The sequence below is a fragment of the Phyllopteryx taeniolatus genome, chromosome 15 (assembly GCF_024500385.1).
Source record: "Phyllopteryx taeniolatus isolate TA_2022b chromosome 15, UOR_Ptae_1.2, whole genome shotgun sequence".
In the NCBI taxonomy this organism is placed as follows: Eukaryota; Metazoa; Chordata; class Actinopteri; order Syngnathiformes; family Syngnathidae; genus Phyllopteryx; species Phyllopteryx taeniolatus.
In genome coordinates this window covers 14,812,050-14,825,592 of record NC_084516.1, presented here as the reverse complement: position 1 = coordinate 14,825,592, position 13,543 = coordinate 14,812,050, and the positions used below count along the sequence as shown (strand labels likewise).

At 38.6% G+C, this 13,543-nt stretch overlaps 1 protein-coding gene across 2 annotated transcripts in view; it reads right to left on the bottom strand.

Moving 5' to 3' along the window:
- ccbe1 (collagen and calcium binding EGF domains 1) overlaps positions 1-13,543 on the bottom strand; it is a 42,001-nt gene that overhangs the window by 15,097 nt on the left and 13,361 nt on the right. For both annotated transcript variants that reach the window (XM_061747402.1, XM_061747400.1), the window contains exons 3-5: positions 3,532-3,584; positions 2,087-2,221; positions 1,574-1,711 (exon numbers count right to left, since the gene is read on the bottom strand). In XM_061747402.1, the coding sequence (XP_061603386.1) occupies positions 1,574-1,711; positions 2,087-2,221; positions 3,532-3,584 (326 nt within the window). The remainder of the gene's footprint in view (positions 1-1,573; positions 1,712-2,086; positions 2,222-3,531; positions 3,585-13,543) is intronic.

Below are 13,543 nucleotides of genomic sequence, written 5' to 3'. Positions count from 1 at the left end.
GGTTGGATAATCAGAGTAACAATCGTGAAAAAGGTGAGCGTACAGAGGTTGCTTTTGTTTCCCCACGCACATATTAAATGGCAGATTGACAGTGTCGGGACCACGCTGCTTTTGCTAAACCGAGGAGACACACTTGGGAGGAAGGACCACCTCATTGGCGACAGAACGGGTGTGAACGTCTTTATTATTATTATTTTTTAATCTTCCGGGTCCTTTGTGATGTTTTCCTCAAGAGCATCAAGGCAAACCAGAGAATGACCCAGAAGTAGAAGGGTTCAAAGTTCACGCTTGGGAGGAAAAACTGTTCTGACATGCCATATGTAATGACTCCCAGGTGGACACACACAAACACACACACGCGCGCACACACATACAAATATATGCAGAGTCGCAAAGTCTGCATTAGGGGCAGGGCAGTGCCCTGCCAGATCCCACAGAGCTTGCTGCTGTTTTTCTTTCTTTCCTAAATGTAGTTTATATTTAATACAGAGCGGCAGTTAACATAACACGATTCTTATACCACCTCATAGTGTGTATAGTACAGCCTAGTGGACATGGCAGGAATTTGTTTTCCTTGGCCTGCGAGGCAGTTATGATTGAGCCCTACGAACTCTGCCTAGCAACAAATATGTGAGGCAAGCCATGTAAAAGAAAAACAATTGAACATTTTTTTTTAAATTAACAACATTTAATATTAATTTCTAATATGAATGAAAGCCTGTTTTTTTTTTTTTGTTTTGTTTAATCCATTAACACACACAGAGCAAATTATTTTCTTTCTGTCTCATATCTTTTACATTTAATAGAGTGTAGTGACAACATTCTCATAAAAAGTCTAAAACTCCTCTCATCAGTCCCTAGTTTGCTATTCAAACAGTCGAGTGGTCATAGCTGCCATATGACAACTTCTTAGTAGGCCTATAGGGCAGTTACCATTCAGGCCCACACTGCCCAGCAACACATTTTGCTTGTCTTGTTTTTATAAGATAAAATATTAAAGCCAATAATTCAGTACGTCCGAACATTAACCTAAACTGCATACCATCACTAATACAGGGCCCATAGTCATTCAAACAGCCTAGTGGATGTGGCTCAAATATGAGCGTTTTATCTTGGGCTTACAGGGGCAGTTGTGATTGAGCCCCGTGATCAGTTGGCAAGCATTTTAATTGTATTCGAAGAAAGTTTGTTTCTCAACGCTGAAATTCACGTTGCATTAACACACGCAGCAAATGAAACGGTTTTTCGTCCTTTTCAATTTCAATTGATTCAGAGACAAAACAACTTGATCCTTATTTTAGCCCCTAGATAGCAATGCATACAGCCTCATGGGTGCGGCTTGCATACGCCAATGACTTAATTGGCCTGTGGGGCACTTACAAATTGAGCCCCTGAACTATGCCTTGCAACAAAAGAAGACACTAAAAAAAGAGAGAACTTGAATTTAAAAAAACAATGTTCTAATGAGATTTTGAGCATTTTATATGGCTTGCGATGTCAGCTACTTTTAAACACTGCAAACACAGAAAATAGTTTGCGCCCCACAAACTCTGCCTAGCAACAAGCCACTGACCTCTCTCTTCTTTAGTGCACGTTCGCCCGTCTTCCTCCAGGAAGTAGCCCGGATCGCATTCGCAGCGGAAGCTCCCCACCGTGTTGACGCAGAGTTGGGAGCACGCCGTCACGTTCGTGTCGCGACACTCGTCGATGTCTGGACAAAACACACTAAATTAAACTGTACAATCATATGTGGTATGGCTTATATTCTTACGACCCTGTGATGGACGCACAGGACTATAACACTGAAAACCAACAGGAGGAATTAAACTAAAGAGAAATTCCTGCCGTGTATAGCAAAAAAAAAAAACAAAACACAATATAGCATGATTTCATAATTTTTAATGTCAAACAAACTTGTATCAAACATTTTTCATTAAGGTTCGTGTGAACATTTCAAGCATAATAAAAGCAGACATGAAAAATAATGAAATACAGCAGTCGCTTAAGACTATACATACAATCTTCCCGTCCTGTCATGTGATTGGCCGACGATAACATCCTACGCTAGCTAATTGGAAAGACTCACCCAGGCAGTAGGGCTTTTCGCGGTTCCTGTGGCGCTCGCGGTGGTAGCGGTAGCCGGAGTAACAGGTGCACACCACGCGGCCAAAGTGATCGCTGCACTGTTGCTCGCAGGGGGCACCGGCGCACACATCGTAGTCTTTAGAACAAAAGGATACAAAAAAGACAAGTTAGGGATGTGAATTTGGAAGTCACTCCATTTGTCATCGAGCGTACATTGCAAGCCACAGGCAACAAACTCGTCGGGCCAAAAAGGAATTGCGCCTAATGCTGATTGCTGCAATATAGTGTCATTTATGCAATTTACTAAACAAAATCGTTACAAAGATTAAATATAAATTAGATAATTTATATCAAATGTATATAAAAATGTAAATATAAAATGTATACAGTATAGGCAAGTCCAAATTTAGAGTCGCTCGCCGTCAGTGTCGTACCACGTTGTGCCGGGCAGCACTGAGGTCAACTGGAAGAGTTGCAGAATGGATTTAAGAGTGAGAAGACGAAGCAGAGAAGCCTTTTTTTCCAAGCCCTGCCACCAATAGTGAAAATCCGCAAGTAATGGATGAATTCTAATTTTCCCTATTTATGCCACAAGATGCCAGGAAAAACATTACTTTTTTTTTCTAAAGGAAACTCCTCAACTTCAACGTAGTTCCATGGCACCAAGATGCAACAAGATGGCAGCAAAGCAATACTTTTATTGCTTTTGCCCAATAACAGCAAATAAAATCTGCGAAAATGTGAATTTGCTACTGCCAAACCACAAATGTGCAGGTTTTCACTGTATTGCAATTACAAACTTTCAAAACACAAACCTTTGCTTACTCAATTTAGTAGTCTTTATTTTTTAGCTAGCTACTTTAAGCAGTTGCTCTCGTGTTTCTTACAGTTAGTTTTAGTTCTTTCAGTAGTTTAAAATGTTCTTTGATGGTTAACATACATTCAAAAGTATTTTCATTGCTATCTCTTGTTTTTAGCATATTTTCGTTTGTATAAACGTAAAAATCATAAATGAAAAGTATTTTTTAAAAAACAATACTTTGGGGCAAAATGAATTGTGTCCGCAGACCTAGAAAAGAGGTTAACTTCTCCATCTTGGGGAACCCCACTCAATTGATGGATGCAGTGTGATGTTGCAGTATGCCGTATTACAATAATTATTCATTTCTTCACAATTCGGTTTAACATTTCTAACAACATTTTTTTATTGTTTAGCTTGTTTCAGTGCTTTGAGATTTGTACAAGAATCAACATTGCACTACAAATAAATGGCGCAAAGTTAATTGTGTCCAAGCTGGTTATAAAATCTGTCTGCAATGCTTTAATGTCTTACTGCCAACTACTGCACGTGAGCTTTTTGATATGACTGTAAGCATATTTGACAATATTCGTAATAACTGATGAACTGATTAACCATGCCAAAACTATTCGGTAAGACTTGCCTACCTTCAGGAATGCACTGGCCCAGCACGAACTTGAAGCCCCGGCAGCACTGCTTTCTGAAAAATACCAAACGGAAGCAAGTCAATTTGGGTATAACATGTCTATTGAAACCGCATTATGCCTGACATGTCGTATTAATAAAACACAAACGCGCGTGGCTGTCCCTAGGTCAGACACACGAGTTTCCCGCTGACTTGGCCTCATTCTCACACAGCCCTTCGTTCTGATCCAAAGAATTGTGATTATTATTCGTCGCCTGCTCACGCTCGCCAAAAAGTGCTTCCAGGTGTTGCGTTCAAACAGGAAATGATACACACCAAAAAAATTGAATTACCCAATGAAGTCAGAACAGTAATACAACACACTCACTCAGAGAAGATGACCCTGTAATTCTTGCAGCTTTTGTTCAGCTATCGGGGGTACTGCCTTTCTTTTGGGCTTGGCAGCGCTCAAATAAGATTGATGTCATTCATTTATTCACTTAGTGAGCTATTCGTGATATCAGGTAAAACAAACAAAATTGCAGCACATACTGAGCGACCCTCACGGCCCAATTTGATGAAAATATAAACGCAAAATGGTACACAGTCGTACTAAATAAAAGTATTCAAATGTATCAATAAGGATTGTACTTTAAGAGTTTAACTGGTGGGACTCATTTGTTTGCTACTTTGTGTCGGGCCAACTTGGATGTGATGTCACGCCATAAAAAAAGGAAAAAACACTTCAGAAATTCTTATCTTTTGTTACAAATCAAAAGAAAACCCCACCTGAAAGATTTTATTTTTATGAATAAAAAAAAAGTATAAATCCTGTTTCATAAACAAAACAAATACACATGTATAAATACAAAATCCTACCTGTAATAAATAAAATGTAATAAAATATAGATCCAAACTTAATATACAAAACGATCAATCCAAAATAAAATTACACAAAATATTTTATGAATAAAACTAACTTTCATTGTCTTTGATTAAAATGTAAAAATATAAATCATATAGTGTATAAATAAAACATACAGAAATATAAATCCTATATTGTAACTCAAAATATTTTAAAACTAAAATTCCTATATTTTTTTTTACATAAAACAAAAACCCTATATTCAATAAATACAAATTTTAAATTTATAAATGTTAAGTATAACAAATCCCCATCAAATCAACAACCTATATCCAGTATGCATATTTCATTGAAAATCACCACTTTTTATCAATAAAACACAAAAAAACCTACAAAAATGTAACCTTTTTTTAATTAAGAAAATCTTTTGAATCACATGCAATATTGCAACGTCAATGAAAAGTTGTCATCTTATTTACTTTATGTGCCGCATGTCTCTCAAAGAAATGATCTAAAGTTTTATTAAAGGGAATACTTTTTTAGTAAAAATTTAGAAGGTTAATAATAACAATTAGTTATTAATGGTAGTTGTACACTCATTGATTTTGCAGATGACAAATGTTTCGGAATTACTGGTGGTTATCCTTAAAAAAAAAAGTTTTCTTTTCAGGAAAGAGATGATGAAAAACTGTAAATCATCCACATGAGGGTAAACCACAATGTTGGCTTGAAGACATTATTTTTGCTCGATTATATACTTTTAATGTATGTTTTCTTAAAATCTGCGTCGTGAGACATTCTCACTGGAACAGAATGCAAATAATACTCGCTCACTCATATGGAATATTCGCCAGACACCGTGACGACTTCTCTCAGCACACTGGGGTCGCATGAACGCTAAAGCGTGACCATCGCATTTGATTATGTTTGTCCTGACCTTCGCTGCAGACGAGTGATACACCACATAGGGGTGCTCAAGAGGCAAATGGAAAATCCGACCAACGCGGTGCCAGTAACAGTTGACAACCCATCTTCACATGCTCATGGATGGTTTCCCAATCTAGCCTTGTCTAGACTAGAATATTCTGGAATGGAACGGCAGACAGTAGACTACTAGACTACACTAGACTCGACTAGACTATACGACACAAGAACAGAAAATACTACACTTCACTACCCTAGACTAAATTAGACTCTACTACACTTGACTTACATTAGACTGGACTAGACTAGACCACAATTGACTTGTCTAGACTACACGAGAATGGACTATGCTAGACTAGGGCAGACTGTATTAGCAGACTGTATTACACTAGACGAGACTGCAATAGATCGACTAGTAGACCACACTAGACTGGATTACATTAGATTGTTGTACTAGACTATGCTACACTAGACTACATTAGACTAGGGTACACAAGACTACATTCATCTAGACCACATTATGGATTAGACTATGCTATAATATTCTCGATCGGCCCAGACTACATTCTATTAGACTAGACTACACGAGACGGGACTAGACTATAATATTTAGGAGAAGATAAAACTAGACTACACTAGACTTGTACTTGGACTAGGCTACACTATATAAGAGAAGATGAGACTGCAATAGAATAAACTAAACTCGACTGGACTAGACTGCACTAGGCTCGACTAGGCTAGACTTGACTAAACTGAACAAGGCTACACTACCCTAGACTATATTAGAGTAAATTAGACTCTACTGGATTACAGATTATTAAACTACATTAGACTGTACTGGACAAAACTAAAATACACAAATTTAGACAAGGCTACACGACACTTGACTAGACTACGCTAGTCTAAAATAGACTATTTTACAATAGACTACATTAGACTAGGCTTCCTTAGACTAAAATACATAGCCTACTAAACTACGCTAGACTCCAGTACACTTTTTTACACTAGACTAGAGACTAGAATCCACTAGACTTGACTATGATTGACTACAATAGACCATATTAGACTAGACTCCATCAAACTAAGAGACAATGCTAGTTTACACTACACTACATTAGACTTTAATACACTACACTAGACTGGATTGGGCGGCACGGTGGACGACTGGTTAGAGCGTCAGCCTCATAGTTCTGAGGACCCGGGTTCAATCCCCGGCCCCGCCTGTGTGAAGTTTGCATGTTCTCCCCGTGCCTGCGTGGGTTTTCTCCGGGCACTCCGGTTTCCTCCCACATCCCAAAAACATGCATTAATTGGAGACTCTAAATTGCCCGTAGGTGTGACTTTGAGAGAGAATGGTTGTTTGTTTGTATGTGCCCTGCGATTGGGTGGAAACCAGTTCAGGGTGTACCCCGCCTCCTTCCCGATGTCAGCTGGGATAGGCTCCAGCACGCCCGCGGCCCTAGTGAGGAAAAGCGGCTCAGAAAATGGATGGATGGTTGGATATACTGGATTGGGGCGGCACAGTGGGTGACTGGTTAGAGCGTCGGCCTCACAGTTCTGAGGACCCGGGTTCAATCCCCAAACTAGACTACACTATTTTAGAATAGAATAGAGTGCACTAGAATGGACTAGATTACCCTAGACTGAAGTGGTCGAGACTACACTAGATCATTTAGAATATACTAGACTAGACTACCATACACTGAAGACGACTAGACTACCCTGCAGTAGATTAGTTAGACTACACTATACTACGCTAGATTAGGCTAAATCGAATATTTGTAAAAGGTACGGTAATTCAAATATTACATTAAAATAAAATACCAAATACAATTAAATGAAATAAGATTTAACAATCTAACCTAATAATCAGATTCAAAAATAAAACTAACACATACGAGTCAATATAAAATAAAAAAGTAAATGACAATGAACCCCCGTATATCGTGGGGGATATGTTTCAGACCCAACCATGATAGGTGAAGAGCTGCAATATAGACCATAGAAACAAACATTTTTAATAATGGCTTTACTCCTTCCACACACTTTAAGCACACTTAAGCTTTTTAAAATACACTTTATAAAGTATTACTTGGTGCCTGTTCTCACTCGCTCGTTGTCAATAAATGGGAGACTATTATATAACCTCGCTTTGAGGAAACAAAAACGAAAAAAAATTTCTTGCTGGCACAGTTCTCCAAATAAGGCGCAAAGTGTGCTTGCTTCGAGCTGTTAATTTGTCACTCTGAACTGACGTTTACTTTAACACTGACACATAAAACAAAAGCAAATTAAAATTGTATATTTTAACACCAAAATGTTCAACCAGACCATATAATTTTGTGTAGTTTAAGTCTGATAGCTTAATGCTAACATATAATGTGAAATGCCATAGATGGGCTAATGAAAATAAGGATAGATGTCATGCAATTCCAGTATAAACCCTGAAACAGATGTTTTCCGTTAATGTTAATTAAATAGTGACGTAATGTATACTGCACGGTGAACACTGTATTCACTTCAAGTACAAATGACCATGGAAATATCATGTAAATATGTGCAATTCAAGCCTCTGGCATTTGTATTTTCACTGCATCCATATCCTTGCTGCATTTGCACCTCTGCAAACATTCAAAACTGCAAAAAAGTATTTTGATCTTTTATACCTTGTCTTATTTTATTTTATTTCTTATTCTATTTATACTCCACAAATCTTGAGATTTATTGGGCTAATCTGGGACGTTGGGTATCAAATGTTCCATATCACATGTAAATGTACATATTGGTATGACAATTAAAGTCTTTGAGCGAAGAGATCATTTTAATGTGAATAATTCTATATTTTTGAAAGTTTTATTTTATATTTCCTAATTATAACACCATATACCATGACTACGCAAGTAGCAGTTTGTTAAAATGTTTAAATGTATTATTTATAAAAAGACAATAAATTCATGTTCAGTTGAGGTTAGCGTGTTGGTGTGGCCCTTGACAACCGTTTCAGTTTCTCATATGACCCCTTAGAAAAATTCATTGCCAACGCCGGGTTTTGTAGATACGAGGATTCCACCCGACACCAGCGATATGTTATATATAGAGAGAGTAGTCTGGGAAGGGGGGCCACCACAAGTGGACACCCTGAGAGAGTTGACGTGAGGACGGCTTCCCGTGTGACCCGAAGGAAAATAAGCAATCAGTCGGTGCGACGACGGCGGTAAAAACAAACATCCCCCGCCATCACGAGAGAAACTAGATCCATATGCATGTTCATTTTCCCTCAACTGTGCATCTTTTATTGAATTAGCATTGAGGGGAAATGCTCACACATTGCAACATTATACCTTGTTGCCCCTTATGGAAAATCCAAATGGGATTATGAAACATCCAAAACAGTTTTACAAGATTATCTTTTACTCCTACATGAATTATTCTGTTTGAAATTATTTCTTGTGGACTTGTGTTGAAACATGCTGACATAACTTTAGTCAGATGTGGGAGAGGTAGACTTTAGAAAGGGGGAGGGGCTAAAAACTCCACCTGTGTGAAGGTTAAAACAGCAAAAGTATCAGATGGAGAAACAGGTCAGCGGCCTATAAAAATTACGAAAACTAAAACCAACCAGGCTTTATCTGACTTGAAGAGACTAGACTTGACATGACTAAACCAGACTAGACAAGAATTGATTGGACTAAACTTCATTGGCTCTGATTACACTACACTAAATGACACTACACTGGATTGGACTAGATGACACTAGAATTTACTAGACTACACTACACCCGGCCGGCTACACTAAAATAGACTACAGTAGGCTACACTAGAGCATATTACATTTAAATACTCTCAAAGACACCAGATTAGACAAAACTATACAAGACTAGGCTAGACGGGACTAGACTCCACTCGATTACAGTACCCTAAAACAGACTGGAGTATTCTAGACTATACTAGATTAGAGTACACGAGACTGGAATAGACTACACTGGATTATTAGACGTCACTAAACTACAGGGTATATTAAAATAGATGAGACTTCAATAGATTAGACTAGACTATATTGCAACAGATGGCACTTGACTACACCAGTTTAGACAAGAAAAGACTGCACTAGTCTCGACAAGGCTACACTTTCCTGGATTAGACCACACAAAACTGGGCTACAAGAGACTATATTAGGCTATACACTACATTACACTAGACTAAAATACACTGGAATAGCTGCACTTCACCAAAATGTTTGTTTGAGGTTAAATAGTGAATCTTGATTTTGGCTGCACACGCTACTTGTGACGAATAATTGCATGCTTGGCGATTCAACATCATCCGTCGAGTGTACACTGATGGAATATGGAACGAATCCACTGATTTCGAGGGCAAGGTACAACAATGTTGGTAAAGATCAGAGTTTGTGGCGACAGGATTAAAAATCCCAAGTTTTGCATAGTCCATCGAGTAGTTTACATAGTTGACATTTGGTGGCCATCTGGGGTATTTCCTTGGTGGAATTAGCTCGGATATGACCCCTGGAAATGACCCAAATCCTAAGAAAATGACACTTTAAAACAAAATGGCAGATACATCACGGATTTTGTGGATGCCAATATTTTCTCTCTTCCTCTGTCTTAATAAAACAACACACCAAATCTCATATTTGCAGATTATTTGTTTTAAAAATCTACTGGCGACATACAATAACATTAACAAGACCCCACCTGCTCACTAGGAGTGGTTTATACTGTATGTGATATAAAATATACAACCAATCAATCCATAATTGAATCATTTTCACAAATATGGTGGCTGCCATTTTCTTCTCAAACATCTCTATGTTTGTTATTCTGGAAATTAGATCCCATATCATGGGGGGGGGGGGACAAAAAAAAAAAAAAAGCCTTTCAAAATACAATAAGACTCACATTTGACTGACCATAAGAAAGTTATCTTAAAAACAAGATCCATGTCCATTCCTCACTTTCTACACTTTGGCCAAGCTGTGTTTTCTTATGTTCACTCCTCTTTTATACAAGTCCATATTTATGCCAAAACCTATAGGATGGAATTCATCCAACTCATCCTTTTTTATGTATTCTGCAGGTATTCCAACTATTAAAACCTCTCTGGTACTGTATGCACTCTATCCGCACTCCCTTTTTCATGTGCATTGTAAAACATTCAGTTGCTACGAATGAATCTTTTTAATACCCTACGTAGAAAAATGGCAATGATGAAGTAATACGAGTGACGGCGTGTTGAAGGTTTATCTTTGAGGGGAACGTAGACGAAAGAATGATGAGCTAATGTGTTCACATAAAAAAACAAAACGTGGTTATTTAGTCACGTAACGTGTCGACGCAATGACACAAAAAGTGCAAGAATAAATTCCAGGAGCGCGGAACAGTGGAACGTTTTTTATTTTCAAAAATAGTTATCCAGTACATTTTATTTTGAATGCATTTACATGACTTACATTAAAATTCAATTCCATGTTTGTGAAACCAAGATTTCAGCATAAATTCTCTTATGAGACTTGAGTAAAAATGTAAACAAATGAACTTCTGTCGTGGTTCAGTTTGCACTAGAGGATGTTCATATCATGTCACTTACATACAGTATAACCCTCCTACGTGACTGGTAAAGAAGATGGTGCTTGGCAATACTAAATCAAGATTTCACCATAAACTGTCTGGGAAGTCCTCGGCGCACTCAAGTAAAAATGTAAACACGTGATATAAAGTACAGCTCGCTCAGTTCTTTTTGCATAGGAGGGGGTTTGCACCATCCCACTTACATATAAACCTCCCACTTCTACTTCCTCCTCCTTGACTAGTAAAAATTATGCTAAGGGATATTAAATCAAGGTAGTCACCATAAACTGTCTTGGTAGTTCTAGGTGCGCTCGAAAATTAACTAGGGCGTGGCTTGCTCCTTTCAGTTTTCACTCAAGTAGGTTCTCATCATGTCACTTACATATAGCTGTAAACTTAACTCAACTGTATCTGACTGGTTACGAAGATGAAATGAATTTGTCAACATAAAGTGTCTCGGTACTGTAGATCTTGGCATACTCGAGTAAAAATGTAAACACATGAACTGAAGTACACTTTGCTCGGTTCAGATTGCGCTGGAGGGGGTTTGCGTCACTTACAAATGAACCGCCTACGTGACTGGTAAAGAAGATGATATTATGGGATATTAAATCAAGACTGTCACCATAAAGTGTCCCGGTAGTTTTAGCCACACTCTAGTCAAAACACGTGAAATCAGGTCCTCTTACCTGAACAGTAAAGATGAGCTCAAATTCAGCAAGTTTAAACCTGCTACACAAAGCACACGTGACGACAAAGGGTTTAAAGTAACATATAAAAAATACAAAGTAATCGTAAGAATGTCTAGTGAACCACCAGAATGAAAAAAGACACTCTGAGAGGTCACTCACTGGTTCATCTAAAAATACCACAGGAGTGATTTTCTGTTCTTATTCTAAAATTCCTCTGATGTGTTGACGTTCCCTCAGCCGTGTCCTCATTATTCCCGGGAATTATTAGATTGCAGGCTAACTTTGCCAAAACAAAAGGTAAAAAAATGCTGAAGAATTGTGTTTTTCCACTAGATGATATCTTTATGCTAAAAGGGAGGCAGCTGGAGCACTTTAGATGACTAAAGTCGTATTTCGCAAACTGGACGACTCCAAAAAAACAACTCAAGTTTTGCAACCAGCAGGACTCTCTGCAACCTAACCGACCTTTGATCACAGCTATAAGTCAAAACCACAAGTGCTCCTTGCTTTGTCTTGGCGAAATAAGGCCTGACAGTGTGAAGAGCTGTCGAAACGCTGCTTCCGGTAGACTTTTTACACCCAAAAAGTTGACCTTTGACTTTAACTACTGTGACTGTCTGGTGTCCTAAATCATCCAAGTTCACTTGGGTTCCTACGTTTGTCTAGAGCTGTGTTTCCCAATCTTTATTGCGCCAAGGTGCATATTTTATAGGAGGAAAAAAATCTCACAGTACCCCACCAAACAAAAACGCCACTGCCCTGCGTCAGAATCATTCCAAAAGAAATAGCCTTTTTGCTTAGATCCAGTGAAAAAAAAATCATTGAATCCCTGTGGGCGACTGATGTACCCCGCCGTCTGACTCGACTACCTGGTGTTGGTTATCCTCCAAAATCATTAGGGTTCCTGCTTTTGCAGAGAGATCGAGGAGTAAATAATTCCTGAAACTTGAAATTTGTATCCAACAGAACATGCTGGTCTGATCTGGCGACCAAGCTACAGTGCAGTCCACCTTTTGTCCTAAATCAGCTGGCAATTGAATAAAACAAATAACGCATGCTCTGGAGGGCCGTTTTGGAGCGAAATACAGGAATGAAAAGTGGAAGCCTAACTGAGCCTTTATCAAGATAAATCTCCTTCAGGGGGTAGTGTAGCTATCATAGCGTTGGATTCACAATCACCCTGCAATTGACTGCCGACCGAGCCAGGGAGTAATCTGCCGTTTGTCTTAAGTCAACTGGGATCCCCTCCAGACCGTATCGCGAACCTTGATGAACCCTTTGCCTTTGCCAAGGAAATGTTAGCAGCAATTTAACTTGAAAAAAAGGAAAATAAAATTGGAACCTGACCAAAGATTTGCTGTGGTTCCCAACCTGAGTTTGGGAAACACCAGTCTAGGAAATCAAAGGACCAAACCAGAAGTCAAAATTAACCTTTGACGAGACAAGCTTCCAGAGGACCACTGATAGTATAGTGATTCACATGGCAGACTTGTACTCATGCAGCTGGCATTTGATCGATTCCTATTCAATGCACTCTTCATCGCGACCACATCGTGAATGACTGGCGACCAATCTGGGGTGTATTGGGCCTTTGGTCTCATGTTAGTTGGCAACCAAATAAAGTGGGATCTGTCTTGTTTCCCATCCCAAGTTTGGGAAATACAAGTCCAGAGGATTTCCACGGACAAAACCTCATCTCTTGAGCCTATAACAAGACAGATACCTTCAAAGGCCATTGGTAGTGTTGTTATTCACATAGCTGACATGCTGTTGAAAATGAGCATGTATGAACAAAAACCTCAAAATGGAAGTCGAAGCGAGCCTTTAACAAAACAAATGAGCAGAGGGACATTGACAGAAAAATAGTTCACAAGGCATACAATCAACGCTTGGGAAAGACCAGTCTTGGGGAACTCCAGGGATCAAAGCTTCGGAAGTAAAAGTAAGCCTTTAATGAAACAAACGTCT